This window comes from Poecile atricapillus, unplaced genomic scaffold, assembly GCF_030490865.1.
Source record: "Poecile atricapillus isolate bPoeAtr1 unplaced genomic scaffold, bPoeAtr1.hap1 scaffold_280, whole genome shotgun sequence".
NCBI classification, from domain to species: domain Eukaryota; kingdom Metazoa; phylum Chordata; class Aves; order Passeriformes; family Paridae; genus Poecile; species Poecile atricapillus.
Window position 1 is genome coordinate 17,986 of NW_026709082.1, and position 25,104 is coordinate 43,089.

Below are 25,104 nucleotides of genomic sequence, written 5' to 3' on the forward strand. Positions count from 1 at the left end.
TGTTGTGTCTCTGTTTGTGCCCCCAGCCTGGGATGGTGACGCGATGCCGCGCACTCCGGCCTCCAGCGAGGAGGAGGAGGGGGGCCGAGGCTCCGAATACCCCGAGGGCGACTCGGATTCGGGGAGTTCCCGCGAGGGCCCCCCCGGAACCAACCCCGGACCCCCCCGAACCCCTCGGGGACCCCCGAGACCCCCCCCGGCCCCCGACGACGCCCATTTCAGCATGATGGTTTTCCGCATCGGCATCCCCGACCTGCACCAGACGGTGAGGAAATAACACAAAAAAACACCCTGAAATTCACCCCAAAAATGGGGAAATTTACCCCAAAAAATTGGGAAATTTACCCCAAAAAAATAGGGAAATTTACCCCAAAAAATCTGGAAAGGCACCCCAAAAATGGGGAAATCTACCCCAAAAAATCGGGAAATTTACCTGAAAAAATTGGGAAATTTACCCCAAAAAAATCGGGAAATTTACCCCCAAAAAATTGGGAAATTTACCCCAAAAAATCAGGAAATTCACCCGAAAAAATAGGGAAATTCTCCCCAAAAAATTGGGAAAGGCACCCCCAAAATAGCGGGAAATTCCCCCTAAAAAATCGGGAAATTTACCCCAAAAAAATTGGGAAATTTACCCCAAAAAATCAGGAAAGGCACCCCCAAAAATTGGGGAAATTCTCCCCAAAAAATTGGGAAATTCACCCCAAAAAATTGGGAACTTTACCCCAAAAAATCAGGAGATTCCCCCCAAAAATTTGGGAAATTCTCCCCAAAAATTTGGGAAATTCTCCCCGAAAAATCGGGAAATTTCCCCCAAAAATTTGGGAAATTCACCCAAAAAAATCAGGAATTTCTCTTGAATTCCCCAAAATCTTTGGGATTCCCATTTTTGGGCTCATCCCAGGGGGGTTTTTGGGTCATTTTGGGAAGATTTGGGGTCACTTCCTCACCCACTCACCCTCAATTTTGGGGTTTTTGGGTTTCCCTCATCCCAAAATTCCCAGGATTGAATTTTTGGGATTCCCCTGTCCCAAATCCCAAAAATCTTTGGGATTCCCATTTTTGGGCTCATCCCAGGGTCATTTTGGGTCATTTGGAGTCAATTTGGGGTCATTTTCTCAGGTATCCACCCTCAAACCTGGGGATTTTTGGGTCCCCTCACCCCAAAATTCCCAGGATTGAATTTTTGGGGTTCTCCCATCCTGAACTCCCCAAAATCTTTGGGATTCCCATTTTTGGCCTCATCCCAGGGTAATTTTGGGTCATTTTGAGTCAATCTGGGACCATTTCCTCACCCATTCATTCTCAAACTTGTGGATTTTTGGGTTTCCCTCATCCCAAAATTCCCAGGATTGAATTTTTGGGGTTCCCCCGTCCCAAATCCCAAAAATCTTTGGGATTCCCATTTTTTACATCATCCCCAAGATTTTTTGGGTCATTTTGGGTCAATTTGGGGCAATTTTCTCACCTCAAAAACCCCAAATTTGGGGATTTTTGGGTTTCCCTCATCCTAAAATTCCCAGGATGGAATTTTTGGGGTTCCCCCATCCTGAACTCCCCAAAATCTTTGGGATTCCCATTTTTGGGCTCATCCCAGCATCATTTTGGGTCAATTTGAGTCAATTTGGGGCCATTTCTTCACTTGTGTATCCTCAACCTTGGGATTTTTTGAGTTTCCCTCACCCCAAAATTCCCAGGATTGAATTTTTGGGATTCCCCTGTCCCAAATCCTAAAAATCTTTGGGATTCCCATTTTTGGGCTCATCCCAGGGTCATTTTGGGTCATTTTGGGAAGATTTGGGGCCATTTCCTCACCCATTCACTCTGAACTTTGGGGATTTTTTGGGTTCCCCTCACCCCAAAATTCCCGGGATTGAATTTTGGGGATTCCCCTGTCCCAAACCCCAAAAATCTTTGGGATTCCCATTTTTGGGCTCATCCCAGGGTCATTTTGGGTCAATTTGAGTCAATTTGGGGCCATTTCCTGACCCGTTCACCCTCAACTTCGGGATTTTTTGAGTTCCCCTCACCCCAAAATTCCCAGGATTGAATTTTTGGGGTTCCCCCACCCTGAGCTCCCCAAAATCTTTGGGATTCCCATTTTTGGGCTCATCCCAGCATCATTTTGGGTCATTTTGGGTCAATTTTAGGCCATTTCCTCACCCATTCACCCTCAACCTTGGTGTTTTTTGGCTTCCCCTCACCCCAAAATTCCCAGGATTGAATTTTTGGGGTTCCCCCACCCTGAACTCCCCAAAATCTTTGGGATTCCCATTTTTTACATCATCCCCGAGATTTTTTGGGTCATTTTGTGTCAATTTGGGGCAATTTTCTCACCTCAAAAACCCCAAATTTGGGGATTTTTGGGGTTTCCTCATCCTAAACCTCCCAGGATGGAATTTTTGGGGTTCCCCCATCCGGAACTCCCCAAAATCTTTGGGATTCCCATTTTTTGCATCATCACAGCATCATTTTGGGTCATTTTAAGTCAATTTGAGGCCATTTCCTCACCCATTCACTCTGAACTTTGGGGATTTTTGGGGTTTCCTCACCCCAAAATTCCCAGGATTGAATTTTTGGCGTTCTCCCACCCTGAACTCCCCAAAATCTTTGGGATTCCCATTTTTGGGCTCATCCCAGCATCATTTTGGGTCATTTTGAGTCAATTTGAGGCCATTTCTTCACTTGTGTATCCTCAACCTTGGGATTTTTTGAGTTTCCCTCATCCCAAAATTCCCAGGATTGAATTTTTGGGGTTCTCCCATCCTGAACTCCCCAAAATCTTTGGGATTCCCATCTTTGGGCTCATCCCAGCATCATTTTGGGTCATTTGGAGTCAATTTGGGGCCATTTTCTCAGGTATCCACCCTCAACTTTGGGGTTTTTTGGGTTCCCCTCACCCCAGAATTCCCAGGATTGAATTTTTGGGGTTCTCCCATCCTGAACTCCCCAAAATCTTTGGGATTCCCATCTTTGGGCTCATCCCAGCATCATTTTGGGTCAATTTGAGTCAATTTGGGGCCATTTCCTCACCCATTCATTCTCAAACTTGTGGATTTTTGGGGTTTCCCTCACCCCAAAATTCCCAGGATTGAATTTTTGGGCTTCCCCTGTCCCAAACCCCAAAAATCTTTGGGATTCCCATTTTTTACATCATCCCCGAGATTTTTTGGGTCATTTTGTGTCAATTTGGGGCAATTTTCTCACCTCAAAAACCCCAAATTTGGGGATTTTTGGGGTTTCCCTCATCCCAAAATTCCCAGGATTGAATTTTTGGGCTTCTCCCATCTTGAACTCCCCAAAATCTTTGGGATTCCCATTTTTGGGCTCATTCCAGCACCATTTTGGGTCAATTTGGGGCCATTTCCTCGCCCATTCATTCTCAAACTTGTGGATTTTTGGGTTTCCCTCATCCCAAAATTCCCAGGATTGAATTTTTGGGATTCTCCCACCCTGAACTCCCCAAAATCTTTGGGATTCCCATTTTTGGGCTCATCCCAGCATCATTTTGGGTCAATTTGAGTCAATTTGGGGTCACTTCCTCACCCACTCACCCTCAATTTTGGGGTTTTTGGGTTTCCCTCATCCTAAAATTCCCAGGATTGAATTTTTGGGGTTCCCCCACCCTGAACTCCCCAAAATCTTTGGGATTCCCATATTTTGCATCATCCCAGCATCATTTTGGGTCATTTTGAGTCAATTTGGGGCCATTTCCTCACCCATTCACCCTCAAACCCGGGGATTTTTTGAGTTCCCCTCACCCCAAAATTCCCAGGATTGAATTTTTGGGATTCTCCCACCCTGAACTCCCCAAAATCTTTGGGATTCCCATTTCTGGCCTCATCCCAGCATCATTTTGGGTCATTTTGGGTCAATTTGGGGCCATTTCCTCACCCATCCACCCTTGAATCTGGGAACTTTTGGGGTTTCATCATCCTAAACCTCCAAGGATTGAATTTTTGGGGTTCTCCCACCCTGAACTCCCCAAAATCTTTGGGATTCCCATTTTTGGGTTCATCCCAGGGTCATTTTGGGTCAATTTGAGTCAATTTGGGGCCATTTCCTCACCCACTCACCCTCAATTTTGGGGATTTTTTGGGATTCCCTCACCCCAAAATTCCCAGGATTGAATTTTTGGGATTCCCCCATCCCGAACTCCAAAAATCTTTGGGATTCCCATTTTTTGCATCATCCCAGCGTCATTTTGGGTCATTTTGAGTCAATTTGGGGCCATTTCTTCACCCATTCACCGTCAATTTTGGGGTTTTTGGGTTTCCCTCATCCCAAAATTCCCAGGATTGAATTTTTGGGATTCCCCTGTCCCAAATCCCAAAAATCTTTGGGATTCCCATTTTTGGGTTCATCCCAGCATCATTTTGGGTCATTTTGAGTCAATTTGAGGCCATTTCTTCACTTGTGTATCCTCAACCTTGGGATTTTTTGAGTTTCCCTCATCCCAAAATTCCCAGGATTGAATTTTTGGGGTTCTCCCACCCTGAACTCCCCAAAATCTTTGGGATTCCCATTTTTGGGCTCATTCCAGGGTCATTTTGGGTCAATTTGGGGCCATTTCCTCACCCATTCACTCTGAACTTTGGGGTTTTTTGGGTCCCCTCACCCCAAAATTCCCGGGATTGAATTTTGGGGATTCCCCCACCCTGAACCCCGTTTTTTTTTCGGGATTCCCCCCCAGAAGTGCCTGCGTTTCGACCCGGGGGCGGCGGTGTGGGCGGCCAAGCAGCAGCTGCTGTGCGCGCTGACCGAGGGCCTCCACGACGGCCTCAACTACGGCCTCTTCCAGCCCGCGGCCGCCGGCCGCGACGCCAAATTCCTGGACGAGGAGCGGCCGCTCCGCGATTACCCCCAGAGCTTCGACCAGGGCGTGCCCTACCTGGAGGTGGGCGTGGTCACCGCGGGTGTGGTCCCCTGGGGGCGTGGTCACCGCGGGTGTGGTCCTGGGGGCGTGGTTTGGGGTTAGGGTGTGGGTTATGAGGGACAATTTGGGTTAAAATGGCAGATTTTGGGTTAAAATGATGCTGGGTGGGCGTGGTCAAGGTTTGGGTGTGGTCCTGTGGGCGTGGCCAGGGTTTGGGTGTGGTCCTGTGGGCGTGGTTTGAGTTTGGGGTGGGGTTTATGAGGGAGAATTTGGGTTAAAATGGCAGATTTTGGGTTAAAATGATGCTGGGTGGGCGTGGCCAGGGTTTGGGTGTGGTCCTGGGGGGCGTGTTTTGGGGTTAGGGTGGGGTTTATGAGGAAAAATTTGGGTTAAAATGGCAGATTTTGGGTTAAAATGATGTTGGGTGGGCGTGGTCACGGTTTGGGTGTGGTCCTGTGGGCGTGGTTTGGGTTTGGGGTGGGGTTTCTGAGGGAGAATTTGGGTTAAAGTGGTGGATTTTGGGTGTCAAGTGGGCGTGGCCAGTTTTTGGGTGTGGTCCTGTGGGCGTGGCCAGGGTTTGGGTGTGGTCCTGTGGGAGTGGTCACGGTTTGGGTGTGGTTCCTGTGGGCGTGGTTTGGGGTGAGGGTGGGGTTTATGGGGGAGAATTTGGGTTAAAATGGCAGATTTTGGGTTAAAATTATGCTGGGTGGGCATGGCCAAGTTTTGGGTGTGGTCCTGGGGGCGTGGTCAGGTTTTGGGTGTGGTCCTGGGGGCGTGGTTTGGGTTTGGGGTGGGGTTTATGAGGGAGAATTTGGGTTAAAATGGCAGATTTTGGGTTAATATGGTGCTAAGTGGGCGTGGCCAGGTTTTGGGTGTGGTCCTGTGGGCGTGGTTTGGGGTTAGGGTGGGGTTTATGAAAGACAATTTGGGTTAAAAAGGCAGATTTGGGGTTAAAATTATGTTAAATGGGCGTGGTCAGGGTTTGGGTGTGGTCCTGTGGGCGTGGTTTGGGGTTAGGGTGGGGTTTATGAGTGAGAATTTGGGTTTAAATTGGTGGATTTTGGGTTAAAATGATGCTGGGTGGGTGTGGCCAGTGTTTGGGTGTGGTCCTGTGGGCGTGGCCTCGGCTGTGACATAAATTAGGGGAGGGGGACAAAGAGGGAAAATTTGGGGGAAAAAGAGGCGGATTTGGGGCGTGGCCAGAAAGGGGCGGGGCTTAAATGGGCGTGTCCCTTGGGTGGGCGTGGCTTAGGACAGGTTTGGGGCGTGTCCCTTGGGTGGGCGTGGCTTGGGACAGGTTTAGGGTGTGGCCAGCGGGGTGGGCGTGGCTTGGGACAGGTTTAGGGTGTGTCCCTTGGGTGGGCGTGGCTTGGGACAGGTTTAGGGTGTGTCCCTTGGGTGGGCGTGGCTTGGGACAGGTTTGGGGCGTGTCCCTTGGGTGGGCGTGGCTTGGGACAGGTTTAGGGTGTGGCCAGCGGGGTGGGCGTGGCTTGGGACAGGTTTGGGGCGTGTCCCCTGGGTGGGCGTGGCTTGGGACAGGTTTAGGGTGTGTCCCTTGGGTGGGCGTGGCTTGGGACAGATTTAGGGTGTGGCCAGCGGGGTGGGCGTGGCTTAGGGTGGCTCCATGTTATCTCCCACGGGGTGGGCGTGGCTTAGGGTGGTTCCATGTTATTTCCCACGGGGTGGGCGTGGTCAGGGCAGGGCGGGGGGCGTGTCCCCCGCTCGTGGGGGGGGCGTGGCCTCGGTGCTGACCCCGCCCCCAGTTCCGGTACAAGACCCGGGTGTACAAACAAACCAACCTGGACGAGAAGCAGCTGGCCAAGCTCCACACCAAGGTGGGTGGGACACGCCCCCTCCGCCCTGGCCACGCCCCCTCCACCTCCAGACCACGCCCTGATTCCCTGGACACGCCCCCTCTGCCTCCCGACCACGCCCCCTCTGCTTCCCGACCACGCCCCGATTCCCTGGACACGCCCCCAGATCCCTGGACACGCCCCCTCTGCCTCCCGACCACGCCCCTCCTGTTCTTGACCACGCCCTGATTCCCTGACCACGCCCCGATTCCTTGGCCACGCCCCCTTCTCGCTCTGGCCACGCCCCCTCCCCCTCCTGACCACGCCCCTCCCATTCTTGACCACGCCCTGATTCCCTGACCACGCCCCTCCATCCTGGCCACGCCCCCTCAGCCTCCCGACCACACCCCTCCTGTTCTTCACCACGCCCCGATTCCTTGGCCACGCCCCCTTCTCGCTCTGGCCACGCCCCCTCCCCCTCCTGACCACGCCCCTCCCGTTCTTGACCACGCCCCCATCTCCTGGACACGCCCTCGCCGCACTCTGGCCACGCCCCTCCCGTTCTTGACCACGCCCCCTCCACCCTGGCCACGCCCCCTCAGCCTCCCGACCACGCCCCTCCCGTTCTTGACCACACCCCGATTCCCTGGCCACGCCCCCTCCTCACTCTGGCCACGCCCCCTTCCCCCACGGAAGTGGCCACGCCCCCCGTGGCTCTGGCCACGCCCCCATGTGGCCACGCCCCTTCTGGTCATTGGCCACGCCCCCTCCTGCTTGGATTCTCTGGCCACGCCCCCTTTTGTGCCTGTTGTGGCCACGCCCCTTTCCCGGGGCTTTGACCACGCCCCTCACGTGATGGCTCCGCCCCTTTGTCTTTTGGCCACGCCCCTTTCCTGCCAGGCCACACCCCCCAGCCTGCCTGGCCCCGCCCCTCCCTGGAGTCCCTGGGTGTCCCCGATGTCCCCAATGTCCCCGGACCCCCTGATGTCCCCCCAATGTCCCAAATGTCCCTGATGTCCCCGATGTCCTCCCAATGTCCCCAATGTCCCCGATGTCCTCCCAATGTCCCCAATGTCCCCGATGTCCCCAATGTCCCCCTGATGTCCCCGATGTCCCCTGACCCCCCCTGACCCCCCCCCCAATGTCCCCCCGGTGTCCCCAGTGTCCCCTGACCCCCTCCAATGTCCCCAATGTCCCCAATGTCCCCCCTGACCCCCCGATTGTCCCCCCAATGTCCCTGATGTCCCCGATGTCCCCTGAGCCCCCTCCCAATGTCCCCAATGTCCCCGATGTCCTCCCAATGTCCCCAATGTCCCCAATGTCCCCAATGTCCCTGATGTCCCCCTGATGTCCCCAGTGTCCCTCTGACCCCCTGACCCCTCTCCAATGTCCCCAATGTCCCCGATGTCCCCAATGTCCTCCCTGACCTCCCCGGTGTCCCCAATGTCCCCAGTGTCCCCTGACCCCCCTCCAATGTCCCCAATGTCCCCAATGTCCCCCCGGTGTCCCCAATGTCCCCCCTGACCCCCCAATGTCCCCAATGTCCCCCCAATGTCCCCAATGTCCCCCCTGAGCCCCCAATGTCCCCCCTGACCCCCCAATGTCCCCAATGTCCCCCCTGACCCCTCTGATGTCCCCCCTGACCCCCTCGGTGTCCCCGATGTCCCCAATGTCCCCCCTGACCCCCCCAGTGTCCCCGATGTCCCCCTCAATGTCCCCAATGTCCCCAATGTCCCCCCTGACCCCCCCGATTTCCCCAGTGTCCCCCCAATGTCCCTGATGTCCCTGATGTCCCCCCTGACCCCCCAATGTCCCCCCGATGTCCCCAATGTCCCCCCTGACCCCCCGATGTCCCCTCTGACCCCCTCGGTGTCCCCAATGTCCCCCCTGACCCCCCAGTGTCCCCAATGTCCCCAATGTCCCCCCAATGTCCCCAATGTCCCCCCTGACGTCCCCGGTGTCCCCAGACGGGGCTGCGGAAGTTTCTGGACTACGTCCAGCACGGCTCGGCGGAGAAGGTGGCGCGGCTGCTGGAGCGGGGGCTGGACCCCAACTACCACGACTCGGACTCGGGGGGTGAGACCCCCAAAAAACACCCCCGGGACCCCCAAAAATACCTCGGGACACCCAAAAATACCCCCGGGACCCCCAAAAACAGCCCTGGGACCCCCAAAAACAGCCCTGGGACCCCCAAAAACACCCCAGGACCACCAAAAACACCTCCTGGACCCCAAAAATTACCTGGGATACCCCAAAAATACCCCCAGGACGCCCAAAAATAACCTGGGACCCCCAAAAACACCCCTGGGACCCCAAAAATACCCCCAGGACCCCCAAAAAACACCCCTGGGACCCCCAAAAACACCCCCTGGACCCCAAAAATTACCTGGGATACCCCAAAAATACCCCCGGGATGCCCAAAAATAACCTGGGACCCCCAAAAATAACCCGGGACCACCAAAAATACCACGGGACCCCCAAAATACCCCCGGGAACCCCAAAAACACCCCAGGGCCCCCAAAAACACCCCCGGGACACCCAAAAAATACCCCCAGGACCCCCAAAAATAACCTGGGACCCCAAAACCAGCCCCGGGACCCCAAAAATACCCCGGGACACCCAAAAATAACCTGGGACCCCAAAAATAACCTGGGACCCCCAAAAACACCCCCGGGACTCCCAAAAACACCCCCTGGACCCCAAAAATTACCTGGGATGCCCCAAAAATACCCCTGGGACCCCCAAAAACAGCCCTGGGACCCCCAAAAACAGCCCTGGGACCCCCAAAAACACCCCAGGAACCCCAAAAATACCTCGGGACCCCCAAAAAACACCCCTGGGACCCCCAAAAATACCTCGGGACACCCAAAAAACACCCCTGGGACCCCCAAAATCACCCTCAGGAACCCCAAAAATACCCCGGGACCCCCAAAAACAGCCCTGGGACCCCCAAAAATACCCCCGGGAACCCCAAATTCCCAGGCACGCCCCCCCAGATCCTCAGGGACATCCCCAATGTCCCCACAATGTCCCCAAATGTCCCCAAACCCCCCCCAATGTCCCAAATGTCCCCGATGCCATCCCCGTGTCCCCACCGCCATCCGTGATGTCCCCAATGTCCCCAATGTCCCCAACACCATCCCCGATGTCCCCAACTCTGTCCCTGTGTCCCCAATGCCATCCCAATGTCCTCAATGTCCCCAACACCATCCCCATGTCCTCAACACCATCCCCGATGTCCCCAACTCTGTCCCTGTGTCCCCATTGCCATCCCAATGTCCCCAATGTCCCCAATGTCCCCAACACCTTCCCAATGTCCCCAATGTCCCCATCACTGTCCCTGTGTCCCCAACACCTTCCCAATGTCCCCAGTGTTATCCCCAATGTCCCCAACACCATCCCCCATGTCCCCAACACCGTCCCCAATGTCCCCAATGTCCCCAACTCTGTCCCCGATGTCCCCAACACCATCCCCCATGTCCCCAGTGCCATCCCCATGTCCCCAACTCTGTCCCTGTGTCCCCAACTCTGTCTCCAATGTCCCCAACTGTGTCCCCAATGTCCCCAACGCCATCCCTGCGTCCCCAATGTCTCCAACGCCATCCCCAATGTCCCCATCGCCATCCCCGATGTCCCCAACGCCATCCCTGTGTCCCCAATGTCCCCATCACTGTCCCCAATGTCCCAAATGTCCCCATCGCTATCCCGATGTCCCCAACGCTGTCCCCAATGTACCCAGCTCTGTCCCTGTGTCCCCATCGCTATCTCCAATGTCCCCAACACCATCCCTGTGTCCTCATCACTGTCCCCAATGTCCCCAACTCTGTCCCCGTGTCCCCATTGCCATCCCAATGTCCCCAATGTCCCCAACCGTGTCCCCGATGTCCTCAATGTCCCAAATGTCCCCATCACCATCCCCAATGTCCCCAACACCATCCCCAATGTCCCCATCACTGTCCCCAATGTCCCCAACACCATCCCCGATGTCCCCAACTCCATCCCTGTGTCCCCAATGTCCCCAACTCTGTCCCCAATGTCCCCATCACTGTCCCCAATGTCCCCAACACCATCCCCGATGTCCCCAACTCCATCCCTGTGTCCCCAATGTCCCCATCACTGCCCTCAATGTCCCCAATGTCCCCAATGTCCCCATCGCCATCCCCAGTGTCCCCAACCATGTCCCCGCTGTCCCCAACTCTGTCCCCAATGTCCCCAATGTCCCCATCACTGTCCCCAATGTCCCCAACCATGTCGCCAATGTCCCCAACTCTGTCCCCGCTGTCCCCGACGGTGTCCCCGCTGTCCCCAGAGACGCCGCTGACGCTGGCGGCGCAGCGCGAGGGCCCAGGTGAGGTCGAGATCATCCGGCTGCTCTGCCTGGGCGGGGCTCACCTGGATTTCCGCGCCCGCGACGGAGCCACGGCGCTGCACCGGGCGGTGTGCACGCGGCGGTACCCGGCACTGCTGGTGAGACACCTGGGGACACACCTGGGGACACCTGGGGACACCTGGGGACACACCTGGGGACACCTGGGGACACCTGGGGACACCTGGGGACACACCTGGGGGCAGCTGGGGACACCTGGGGACACCTGGGGACACGGGGGGACAGGGGGATGGTGCTGCACCGGGCGGTGTGCACGCGGCGGTACCCGGCACTGCTGGTGAGACACCTGGGGACACCTGGGGACACCTGGGGACACACCTGGGGACAGCTGGGGACAGCTGGGGACACCTGGGGACACCTGGGGACACACCTGGGGACACCTGGAGACAGCTGGGGACACCTGGGGACAGCTGGGGACACACCTGGGGACACCTGGGGACAGCTGGGGACACCTGGGGACACACCTGGGGACAGCTGGGGACAGATGGGGACACCTGGGGACACACCTGGGGACAGCTGGGGACAGCTGGGGACACACCTGGGGACACCTGGGGACAGCTGGGGACAGCTAGGGACACACCTGGACACACCTGGGGACACCTGGGGACAGCTGGGGACACACCTGGGGACAGCTGGGGACACACCTGGGGACAGCTGGAGACAGCTGGGGACAGCTGGGGACACACCTGGGGACAGCTGGGGACACCTGGGGACACCTGGACACAGCTGGGGACAGCTGGACACAGCTGGGGACAGCTGGGGACACACCTGGGGACACCTGGGGACACCTGGGGACAGCTGGGGACAGCTGGGGACACCTGGGGACAGCTGGGGACAGCTGGGGACACCTGGGGACAGCTGGGGACAGATGGGGACACCTGGGGACAGCTGGGGACACACCTGGGGACAGCTGGGGACACCCACAGAGCAGAGGGGACACGGGGGTGCCATGGAGGGGTCTGGGGGTGTCACAGGGGTGTCCCAAGGGTGTCACAGGGGTGTCCCAAGGGTGTCACCGGTGTCACCCGCAGGGGCTGCTGGACCTGGGGGGGGTCCCCAAATAAAAGGGGTGACACCCTGGGGGTTTCACAGGGGGTCTGGGGGTGTCATGGGGGGGTCTGGGGGTGTCATGGGGGTGTCCCAAGGGTGTCACCGGTGTCACCCACAGGTGCTGCTGGACCTGGAGGGGTCCCCAAATAAACGGGGTGACACCCTGGGGGTGACACTGGGGGTCTGGGGGTGTCCCAGGGGGGTCTGGGGGTGACACTGGGGGTCACAGGGGTGTCCCAAGGGTGTCACCGGTGTCACCCGCAGGCGCTGCTGGAGCTGGGAGGGTCCCCAAATAAACGGGGTGACACCCTGGGGGTGACACAGGGGGTCCCGGGGTGTCACTGGGGGGTCTGGGGGTGACACTGGGTGTCACAGGGGTGTCCCAAGGGTGTCACCGGTGTCACCCGCAGGGGCTGCTGGACCTGGGGGGGGTCCCCAAATAAAGGGGGTGACACCCTGGGGGTGTCACTGGGGGTCCCGGGGTGTCACTGGGGGTCTGGGGGTGTCCCAGGGGGGTCTGGGGGGCGTCACTGGGGATCCCAGGGGTGTCCCAAGGGTGTCACCGGTGTCACCCGCAGGCGCTGCTGGACCTGGGGGGGTCCCCGAACTACAAGGACCGTCGGGGCCTGACCCCCCTGTACCACACGGCCATGGTGGGGGGGGACCCGCGGTGCTGCGAGCTGCTGCTCTACAACCGCGCGCACATCGGCACGGCTGACGAGAACGGCTGGCAGGAGATACACCAGGTGACAGCCCTGTCACCGTGTCATTGTCACCGTGTCACTGTGTCACCCCATTATCCTGTTATACCATCACTGTATGACATCATCACCGTGTGACATCATCACTGTGTGACATCGGCACGGCTGATGAGAACGGCTGGCAGGAGATACACCAGGTGACAGCTGTGTCACCGTGTCATTGTCACCGTGTCACCGTGTCACTGTGTCACTCCATTATCCTGTTATACCATCCCTCTGTCACTGTGTGACATCATCACTGTGCAACATCGGCACAGCTGACGAGAACGGCTGGCAGGAGATACACCAGGTGACAGCCCTGTCACCATCACCGTGTCATTGTCACCGTGTCACCGTGTCACCGTGTCATTGTCACCGTGTCACTGTGTCACCCCATTATCCCATTATACCATCACTGTATGACATCATCACCGTGTGACATCATCACCGTGTGACATCATCACTGTGCAACATTGGCACGGCTGACGAGAACGGCTGGCAGGAGATACACCAGGTGACAGCCCTGTCACCGTGTCATTGTCACCGTGTCACCGTGTCACCCTGTCATTGTCACCGTGTCATTGTGTCACCCCATTATCACGTTATCCCATTATACCATCCCTGTGTGACATCATCACCGTGTGACATCGGCACGGCTGACGAGAACGGCTGGCAGGAGATACACCAGGTGACAGCCCTGTCACCGTGTCACCGTGTCATTGTCACTGTGTCATTGTCACCGTCACTGTGTCACTGTGTCACCCCATTATCTTGTTATACCATCCCTGTGTGACATCATCACCGTGTGACATCATCACTGTGTGACATCGGCACGGCTGACGAGAACAGCTGGCAGGAGATACACCAGGTGACAGCCCTGTCACCGTGTCACCGTGTCACTGTGTCACCCCATTATCATGTAATCCCATTATACCATCCCTGTGTGACATCATCACCGTGTGACATCGGCATGGCTGACGAGAACGGCTGGCAGGAGATACACCAGGTGACAGCTGTGTCACTGTGTCATTGTCACCGTCACTGTGTCACTGTGTCACTGTGTCACCCCATTATCCCATTATACCATCCCTGTATGACATCATCACTGTGTGACATCATCACCGTGTGACATCGGCACGGCTGACGAGAACGGCTGGCAGGAGATACACCAGGTGACAACTGTGTCACCATCACCGTGTCACTGTGTCACCGTGTCATTGTGTCATCCCATTATCCCATTATACCATCCCTGTGTGACATCATCACCGTGTGACATCGGCACGACTGACGAGAACGGCTGGCAGGAGATACACCAGGTGACAGCCCTGTCACCCTGTCATTGTCACCGTGTCATTGTCACTGTGTCACCCCATTATCCCATTATACCATCCCTGTGTGACATCATCACCGTGTGACATCATCACCGTGTGACATCATCACCGTGTGACATCGGCACGGCTGACGAGAATGGCTGGCAGGAGATACACCAGGTGACAGCCCTGTCACCATCACCGTGTCACCGTGTCACCCTGTCATTGTCACCGTGTCATTGTGTCACCCCATTATCCCGTTATCCCATCCCTGTGTGACATCATCACCGTGTGACATCATCACCGTGTGACATCGGTGTGGGTGACGGGAACGGCTGTCAGGAGATACACCAGGTGACAGCCCTGTCACCGTGTCATTGTCACCGTGTCACCGTGTCACTGTGTCACCCCATTATCCTGTTATACCATCCCTCTGTCACTGTGTGACATCATCACTGTGCAACATCGGCACAGCTGACGAGAACGGCTGGCAGGAGATACACCAGGTGACAGCCCTGTCACCGTGTCACTGTCACCGTGTCACTGTGTCATCCCATTATCCCATTATACCATCCCTGTGTGACATCATCACCGTGTGACATCATCACTGTGTGACATCATCACTGTGTGACATCGGCACGGCTGACGAGAACGGCTGGCAGGAGATACACCAGGTGACAGCTGTGTCACCGTGTCACCGTGTCACTGTGTCACCGTGTCATTGTCACCGTGTCATTGTGTCACCCCATTATCATGTTATCCCATTATACCATCACTGTGTGACATCATCACCGTGTGACATCGGCACGGCTGACGAGAACGGCTGGCAGGAGATACACCAGGTGACAACTGTGTCACCATCACCGTGTCACTGTGTCACCGTGTCACTGTGTCACCCCATTATCCTGTTATACCATCCCTGTGTGACATCATCACTGTGTGACATCATCACTGTGTGACATCGGCATGGCTGACGAGAGCGGCTGGCAGGAGATACACCAGGTGACAGCTGTGTCACCGTGTCATTGTCACCGTGTCACCGTGTCACCGTGTCACTGTGTCACTCCATTATCTTGTTATACCATCCCTGTGTGACATCATCACCGTGTGACATCATCACCGTGTGACATCGGCACGGCTGACGAGAGCGGCTGGCAGGAGATACACCAGGTGACAGCTGTGTCACTGTGTCATTGTGTCATTGTGTCACCGTGTTACTGTGTCACCGTGTCACTGTGTCACCCCATTATCCCGTTATACCATCCCTGTGTGACATCATCACCGTGTGACATCATCACTGTGTGACATCAGCACGGCTGACAAGAACAGCTGGCAGGAGATACACCAGGTGACAGCCCTGTCACCGTGTCATTGTCACCGTATCATTGTCACCGTGTCACCGTGTCACTGTGTCACTGTGTCACCCCATTATCCCGTTATACCATCCCTGTGTGACATCATCACTGTGTGACATCATCACCGTGTGACATCATCACTGTGTGACATCGGCACGGCTGACGAGAACGGCTGGCAGGAGATACACCAGGTGACAGCCCTGTCACCGTGTCACCGTGTCATTGTCACCGTGTCACTGTGTCACTGTGTCACCCCATTATCCCATTATAACATCACTGTATGACATCATCACCGTGTGACATCATCACTGTATGATATCATCACTGTGTGACATCATCACCGTGTGACATCATCACTGTGTGACATCATCACCGTGTGACATCATCACTGTGTGACATCGGCACGGCTGACGAGAACGGCTGGCAGGAGATACACCAGGTGACAGCCCTGTCACCGTGTCACCGTCACCGTGTCACCGTGTCACCCTGTCATTGCCACCGTGTCATTGTGTCACCCTGTTATCCCATTATACCATCACTGTATGACATCATCCCTGTGTGACATCATCACTGTGTGACATCGGCACGGCTGACGAGAACGGCTGGCAAGAGATACACCAGGTGACAGCCGTGTCACCGTGTCACCGTGTCACTGTGTCACCCCATTATCATGTTATCCCATTAAACCATCCCTGTGTGACATCACCGTGTGACATCATCACTGTGTGACATCATCACTATGTGACATCGGCACGGCTGACGAGAACGGCTGGCAGGAGATACACCAGGTGACAGCCCTGTCACCGTGTCACCGTGTCACTGTGTCACCCCATTATCCTGTTATACCATCCCTGTGTGACATCATCACCGTGTGACATCATCACCGTGTGACATCAGCACGGCTGACAAGAACAGCTGGCAGGAGATACACCAGGTGACAGCCCTGTCACTGTGTCATTGTGTCATTGTGTCATTGTCACCATGTCACTGTGTCCTTGTCACCGTGTCATTGTCACCGTGTCACCGTGTCATTGTGTCACCCCATTATCCCATTATACCATCCCTGTGTGACATCATCACTGTGTGACATCATCACTGTGTGACATCAGCACGGCTGACAAGAACGGCTGGCAGGAGATACACCAGGTGACAGCCCTGTCACTGTGTCATTGTCACCGTGTCACCGTGTCACCGTGTCACCCTGTCATTGTCACCGTGTCATTGTGTCACCCCATTATCCTGTTATACCATCACTGTATGACATCATCACTGTGTGACATCATCACCGTGTGACATCGGCACGGCTGACGAGAACGGCTGGCAGGAGATACACCAGGTGACAGCTGTGTCACCGTGTCACCGTGTCATTGTCACTGTGTCACTGTGTCACTGTGTCACCCCATTATCCCATTATAACATCACCGTGTGACATCATCACCGTGTGACATCATCACTGTGTGACATCGGCACGGCTGACGAGAACGGTTGGCAGGAGATACACCAGGTGACAGCCCTGTCACCGTCACCGCGTCACCGTGTCACCGTGTCACTGTGTCACCCTGTCATTGTCACCATGTCACCGTGTCATTGTCACCATGTCATTGTGTCACCCCATTATCATGTTATACCATTATACCATCACTGTGTGACATCATCACCGTGTGACATCATCACCGTGTGACATCGGCACGGCTGACGAGAACGGCTGGCAGGAGATACACCAGGTGACAGCTGTGTCACTGTGTCATTGTCACCGTGTCACTGTGTCACCCCATTATCCCGTTATACCATCCCTGTGTGACATCATCACCGTGTGACATCATCACCGTGTGACATCATCACTGTGTGACATCGGCACGGCTGACAAGAACAGCTGGCAGGAGATACACCAGGTGACAGCTGTGTCACCGTCACCGCGTCACTGTGTCATTGTCACCGTGTCACTGTGTCACCCCATTATCCTGTTATACCATCCCTGTGTGACATCATCACCATGTGACATCATCACCGTGTGACATCGGCACGGCTGACGAGAACGGCTGGCAGGAGATACACCAGGTGACAGCCCTGTCACCCTGTCATTGTCACCGTGTCATTGTCACCGTCACTGTGTCACTGTGTCACCCCATTATCCTGTTATACTATCCCTGTGTGACATCATCACCGTGTGACATCATCACCGTGTGACATCGGCACGGCTGACAAGAACGGCTGGCAGGAGATACACCAGGTGACAGCTGTGTCACCGTGTCATTGTCACCGTGTCACTGTGTCACTCCATTATCATGTTATACCATCCCTGTGTGACATCATCACCGTGTGACATCAGCACGGCTGGCGAGAACAGCTGGCAGGAGATACACCAGGTGACAGCCCTGTCACCGTCACCGTGTCATTGTCACCGTGTCATTGTCACCGTGTCACTGTGTCATTGTCACCGTGTCATTGTGTCACCCCATTATCCCATTATACCATCCCTGTGTGACATCATCACTGTGTGACATCATCACCGTGTGACACCATCACTGTGTGACATCAGCACGGCTGACGAGAACGGCTGGCAGGAGATACACCAGGTGACAGCCCTGTCACCGTGTCATTGTGTCATTGTCACCGTGTCACTGTGTCACCCCATTATCCCATTATACCATCCCTGTGTGACATCATCACTGTGTGACATCGGCACGGCTGACGAGAACGGCTGGCAGGAGATACACCAGGTGACAGCTGTGTCACCGTCACCGTGTCATTGTGTCACCCTGTCATTGTCACCGTGTCACTGTGTCATTGTCACCGTGTCACCGTGTCACTGTGTCACCGTGTCACCCTGTACCAATTGCCACATTGTCACTGTCACGTTGTCACCGTGTCACCCAATCCTGCTGTCACTGTGCCAGCCTGTCACTGTGTCACATTGTCACCGTCTGACATTGTCACCGTGTCACATTGTCACTGTGTCACTGTGCCAGCCTGTCACCGTCTCACATTGTCACCGTGTCACCGTCTCACATTGTCACCGTCTCACATTGTCACTGTCTCACATTGTCACCGTGTCACCGTGTCACATTGTCACCGTGTCACATTGTCACCATGTCACATTGTCACCGTCTCACACTGTCACCGTGTCACCGTGTCACATTGTCACCGTGTCACATTGTCACCGTCTCACACTCACCGTGTCACCATGTCACATTGTCACCATGTCACATTGTCACCGTGTCACCGTGACAGCCTGTCACCATGTCACATTGTCACCATGTCACATTGTCACTGTGTCACTGTGCCAGCCTGTCACCGTCTCACATTGTCACCGTGTCATATTGTCACCGTGTCACCATGACAGCCTGTCACCGTCTCACATTGTCACTGTCTCACATTGTCACTGTCTCACATTGTCACTGTCTCACATTGTCACCATCTCACACTGTCACCGTGTCACCGTCTCACATTGTCACCGTCTCACATTGTCACCATCTCACATTGTCACCGTGTCACCGTGTCACATTGTCACTGTCTCACATTGTCACTGTCTCACATTGTCACCGTGTCACCGTGTCACACTGTCACCGTGTCACATTGTCACCGTGTCACCATGACAGCCTGTCAACGTCTCACTGCCATCACCGCGCCCGTGTCAGATGTCACTGTGTCACTGCCATGTCACCGTGTCACTCTGCCATGTCACCGTGTCACTCTGCCATGTCACCGTGTCACCCCACCAGCCACATCCCCCAATGTCCCCAAATCCCCCCAATGTCCCCGATGTCCCCAAGGTGCCAAATGTCCCCAATGTCCCCAAGGTCCCAGATGTCCCCCCATCCCCAGATGTCCCCAATGTCCCCAATATGTCCCCAGTTCCCCCTGGATGTCCCCACTGTCCCTGCTGTCCTCACTGTCCCAAATTTCCCCCGATGTCCCGGGATGTCCCCAATGTCCCCACTGTCCCCAATGTCCCCTCTGCTGTCCCCACTGTCCCCAGGCGTGCCAGCACGGCCACTCGCAGCACTTGGAGCATGACCCAATATCCCCAATGTCCCCCCAATGTCCCCTCTGATGTCCCCAGTGTCCCCAATGTCCCCAATGTCCCCAATGTCCCCAATGTCTCCAATCTCCCCAATGTCCCCAACGTCCCCTGCTGTCCCCAATGTCCCCTCTGCTGTCCCCACTGTCCCCAGGTGTGCCAGCACGGCCACTCGCAGCACTTGGAGCATGACCCACTGTCCCCAATGTCCCCTCAATGTCCCCTCTGATGTCCCCAGTGTCCCCAATGTCCTCTGCTGTCCCCTGCTGTCCCAATGTACCCAATGTCCCCAGTGTCCCCAATGTCCCCCCAATGTCCCCTCTGATGTCCCCAATGTCCCCAGTGTCCCCATTGTCCCCAATGTCCCCAATGTCCCAAATATCCCCAATGTCCCAAATGTCCCCAGTGTCCCCATTGTCCCCAATGTCCCCAATGTCCTCTGCTGTCCCCAATCCCCCCACTGTCCCCAATGTCCCCTCTGATGTCCCCAGTGTCCCCAGGCGTGCCAGCACGGCCACTCGCAACACTTGGAGCAAGACCCACTGTCCCCAATGTCCCCCCACTGTCCCCAATGTCCCCCCAATGTCCCCAGTGTCCCCAATGTCCCCAGTCCCGTCAATGTCCTCAATGTCCCCCCAATGTCCCCATTGTCCCCAATGTCCCCAATGTCCCAAATGTCCCAAATGTCCTCTGCTGTCCCCAATGTCCCCAATGTCCCCCCAATGTCCCAAATCTCCCCACTGTCCCTGCTGTCCCCAATGTCCCCATTGTCCCCACTGTCCCCAATGTCCCCACTGTCCCCAATGTCCCCATTGTCCCCAATGACCCCATTGTCCCAAATATCCCCAATCCCCCCAATGTCCCCAATGTCCCCATTGTCCCCACTGTCCCCACTGTCCCCAATCCCCCCACTGTCCCCAATGCCCCCTCTGATGTCCCCAATGTCCCCTCTGCTGTCCCCACTGTCCCCAGGCGTGCCAGCACGGCCACTCGCAGCACTTGGAGCATTTGCTGTTCTACGGGGCCGAGGCGGCGGCACAGAACGCGTCCGGCAACACCGCGCTGCACATCTGCGCCCTCTACAACAAGGTGGGGACATTGGGGACATTGGGGACATCGGGGACAATGGGGACATCGGGGACATTGGGGACAATGGGGACATTGGGGACAATGGGGACATTGGGGACATTGGGGACATTGGGGACATTGGGGACATTGGGGACAGAGGGGACATTGGGGACATTGGGGGGATTGGGGACAGTGGGGACATTGGGGACAGCAGGGACATTGGGGACAATGGGGACATTGGGGACAATGGGGACATTGGGGACAGCAGGGACATTGGGGACAATGGGGACAATGGAGACAATGGGGACATTGGGGACATTGGGGACATTGGGGACATTGGGGACATTGGGGACAGAGGGGACATTGGGGACATTGGGGGGATTGGGGACAGTGGGGACATTGGGGACAGCAGGGACATTGGGGACAATGGGGACATTGGGGACAATGGGGACATTGGGGACATTTGGGGACATCTGGGGACAATGGGGACATTGGGGACAATGGGGGCAATAGGGACATTGAGGATATTTGGGGACAATGGGGACATTGGGGACACTGGGGACAATGGGGACAGCAGGGACAGCAGGGACAGCAGGGACATTGGGGACATCTGGGACAATGGGGACAATGGGGACAATGGAGACAGTGGGGACAATGGGGACATCTGGGGACAATGGGGACATTGGGGACATTGGGGACATCTGGGGACATTGGGGACAGCAGGGACATTGGGGACATTGGGGACATTGGGGATATTTGGGGACATTGGGGACAATGGGGACAATGGGGACATTTGGGGACATCTGGGGACGTTGGGGACATTGGGGACACTGGGGACATTGGGGACAATGGGGACATTGGGGACATTGGGGACATTGGGGGGATTGGGGACATCTGGGGACAATGGGAACATTGGGGACATTGGGGACATTTGGGGACATCTGGGGACATTGAGGATTTTGGGATTTTGGGATTTTGGGGTTTTGGGATTTTGGGATTTTGGTGATTTTGGGATTTTGGGATTTCGGGGTTTCGGGACATGTGGAAATGGGACATTGCGGGGTTTTGGGGACACCGGTGACACTCGGGTGACATCGGTGTCCCCGTGTCCCCCCCATCCCAGGAGAGCTGCGCCCGCATCCTCCTGTACCGAGGGGCCAACAAGGAGGTGAAGAACAACAGCGGGCAGACGCCGTTCCAGGTGACACTGGGGACATTGGGGACACTGGGGACACTGGGGACATTGGGGACATTGGGGGGACATTGGGGACATCGGGGACATTGGGGGGACATTGGGGACACTGAGGGGATTGGGGACATTGGGGGCAGACACCGTTCCAGGTGACACTGGGGACATTGGGGACATTGGGGACATTGGGGACATTGGGGGCAGACACCGTTCCAGGTGACACTGGGGACATTGGGGACATTGGGGGGACATTGGGGGACATTGGGGACATTGGGGACATTGGGGACACTGGGGGGACATTGGGGACATTGGGGGGACATTGGGGGACATTGGGGACATTGGGGACACTGGGGGGACATTGGGGACATTGGGGGGACATTGGGGGGACATTGGGGACATTGGGGACATTGGGGGGGACATTGGGGACACTGGGGACATTGGGGGCAGACGCCGTTCCAGGTGACACTGGGGACATTGGGGACACTGGGGACATTGGGGACATTGGGGACATTGGGGACATTGGGGGGACATTGGGGACACTGGGGGGATTGGGGGGACATTGGGGGGACATTGGGGACACTGGGGACACTGGGGGGACATTGGGGGGATTGGGGACATTGGGGACATTGGGGACATTGGGGGCAGACGCTGTTCCAGGTGACACTGGGGACATTGGGGACACTGGGGGGACATTGGGGGGATTTGGGACATTGGGGACACTGGGGGGACACTGGGGACATTGGGGACATTGGGGGGACATTGGGGACATTGGGGGCTTTGGGGGGACATTGGGGACATTGGGGACACTGGGGGACATTGGGGACATTGGGGGGACATTGGGGACACTGCAGAGGGGGTGACCCCCCGTGTGAGTGTCCCCATCTCTGTCCCCGTGTCCCCCTGTCCCCCTGTCCCCCTGTCCGTCTGTCCCCCTGTCCCCGTGTCCCCATGTCCCCTGTCCCTCTGTCCCCCTGTCCTCTGTCCCTCTGTCTGTCCCCATCCCTGTCCCTCTGTCCCTCTGTCCCCGTGTCCCTCTGTCCCCCTGTCCCCTGTCCCCGTCTCCCCGTGTCCCCGTGTCCGCCTGTCCCCCTGTCCATGTCCCTGTGTCCGTCTGTCCCCTGTCCCTCTGTCCCCGTGTCCGTCTGTCCCCCTGTCCATGTCCCCGTGTCCGTCTGTCCCCGTGTCCCTCTGTCCCCCTGTCCGTCTGTCCCTCTGTCCCTGTCCCCCTGTCCGTCTGTCCCCGTGTCCGTCTGTCCCGCAGGTCGCGGTGATCGCCGGGAATTTCGAGCTGGGGGAGCTCATCAAGAACCACCGGGACAGCGACGTGGGTGAGCGGGGACAGGGACAGGGGACACCGGGGGGACACCGGGGGGACATTTGGGGACATCGGGGGGACACCGGGGGGACATTTGGGGACATTGGGGGGACACTGAAGGGACACTGGGGACATCGGGAGGACACTGAGGGGACACTGAGGGGACATTGGGGGGATTTGGGGACACTGGGGGGACACCGTGGGACATTGGGGGGACATCGGGGGGACATTGGGGACACCGGGGGGACACTGGGGGGACATTGAGGGGACACTGGGGACATTGGGGGGACGATGGGGGGACACTGAGGGGACACCGGGGATATTGGGGTGACATTTGGGACATCGGGGGGACATTGGGGGGATTTGGGGACATTGGGGACATTATGGGGGACATTGGGGGGACACCAGGGACACCGGGGGGACATCGGGGGACATTGGGGGGACATTTGGGGACATCGGGGGGACACTGAGGGGACAGTGAGGGGACACTGAGGGGACATTGGGGGGATTTGGGGACACTGGGGGACACCGTGGGACATTGGGGGGACACTGGGGGGACACTGGGGACATCGGGAGGACACTGAGGGGACACTGAGGGGACACTGGGGGACATTTGGGGACACCGGGGGGGACATTGAGGGGACACTGGGGACACCGGAGACATTGGGGGGATATTTGGGACATCGGGGGGACACTGGGGCGACATCGGGAGGACATTGGGGACACCGGGGGACACTGGGGACACTGGGGACACCAGGGGGACATTGGGGGGACATCGGGGGGACACCGAGGACATCGGAGGGACATTTGGAACATCGGGGGGACACTGGAGGGACACTGGGGACATCGGGGGTCACCGGGGGGACAATGGGGGGACACTGAGGGGACATTGGGGACACGGGGGGGACACCGGGGGGACATTTGGGGACATTGGGGGGACATTGGGGACATCGGGGAGACACTGAGGGGACATTGGGAGGACATTGGGGGGACATTTGGGACATCGGGGGGACATTGGGGGGACATTGGGGACACTGGGGGGACATTTGGGACATCGGGGGGACATTGGGGGGATTTGGGGACACTGGGGGACACCGGGGACATTGGGGGGGACATTTTGGGGACATTGGGGGGACCACTGAAGGGACACCAGGGACATCGAGAGGACACTGAGGGGACACTGAGGGGACACTGAGGGGACATTGGGGGGATTTGGGGACACTGGGGGGACACCGTGGGACATTGGGGGGACACCGGGGGGACACTGAGGGGACACTGAGGGGACACGGGGGGACATTGGGGAGACACTGGGGGGACACTGGGGGGACATTTGGGACATCGGGGGGACACTGAGGGGACACTGAGGGGACACTGGGGGGACATTGGGGACACGGGGGGACACCGGGGGGGACATTTGGGACATCAGGGGGACATTGGGGGGATTTGAGGACACTGGGGGAACACCGTGGGACATTGGGGGGACATTTGGGGACATTGGGGGACACCGAGGGGACATCGGGGGGACACTGAGGGGACACTGAGGGGACAGTGAAGGGACACCGGGGGGACATTTGGGGACATTTGGGACACCAGGGACATTGGGGACACTGAGGGGACATCGGGGGGACACTGGGGGGGACACTGGGGGGATTTGGGGACATTTGGGGGATTTGGGGACATTTGGGAGACACAGGACTGGGGGGGGGGGCACAGAGGGACTTTGGGGATGGGGGGGGGGTCCGGCCCTTCCTTCCCCCCAAATCCACCCCAAAACCCCCCCGAATCCACCCCAAAACCCCCCCGAAACCCCCAAATCCCCTCCAAATCCCTCCCGGACCCCCCAAATCCACCCCAAATAACCCCCAGACCCCCCAAAATCCCCCCAAGCCCCCCCTGACGCCCCCCCCTGTGCCGTTCCAGGAGAGCCCCAGACCCCCCCAAATCCCCCCCAAGCCCCTCCAGACCCCCCCAAATCCCCCCAAACCCCCCCAAATCCCCCA

At 57.0% G+C, this 25,104-nt stretch overlaps 1 protein-coding gene across 1 annotated transcript; it reads left to right on the forward strand.

Moving 5' to 3' along the window:
- Positions 1-43: 43 nt before the first annotated feature.
- Positions 44-23,117, forward strand: LOC131574386 (SH3 and multiple ankyrin repeat domains protein 1-like; the record flags this gene model as incomplete). The annotated part of the gene is made up of 9 exons (XM_058828835.1): positions 44-265; positions 4,694-4,897; positions 6,640-6,711; positions 8,637-8,745; positions 10,979-11,136; positions 12,685-12,852; positions 20,505-20,621; positions 21,724-21,801; positions 23,051-23,117. Coding segments are annotated over exons 1-9 (1,195 nt in total), but the record flags the coding sequence as incomplete, so codon positions are not given.
- Between the last annotated feature and the right edge of the window lie 1,987 nt (positions 23,118-25,104).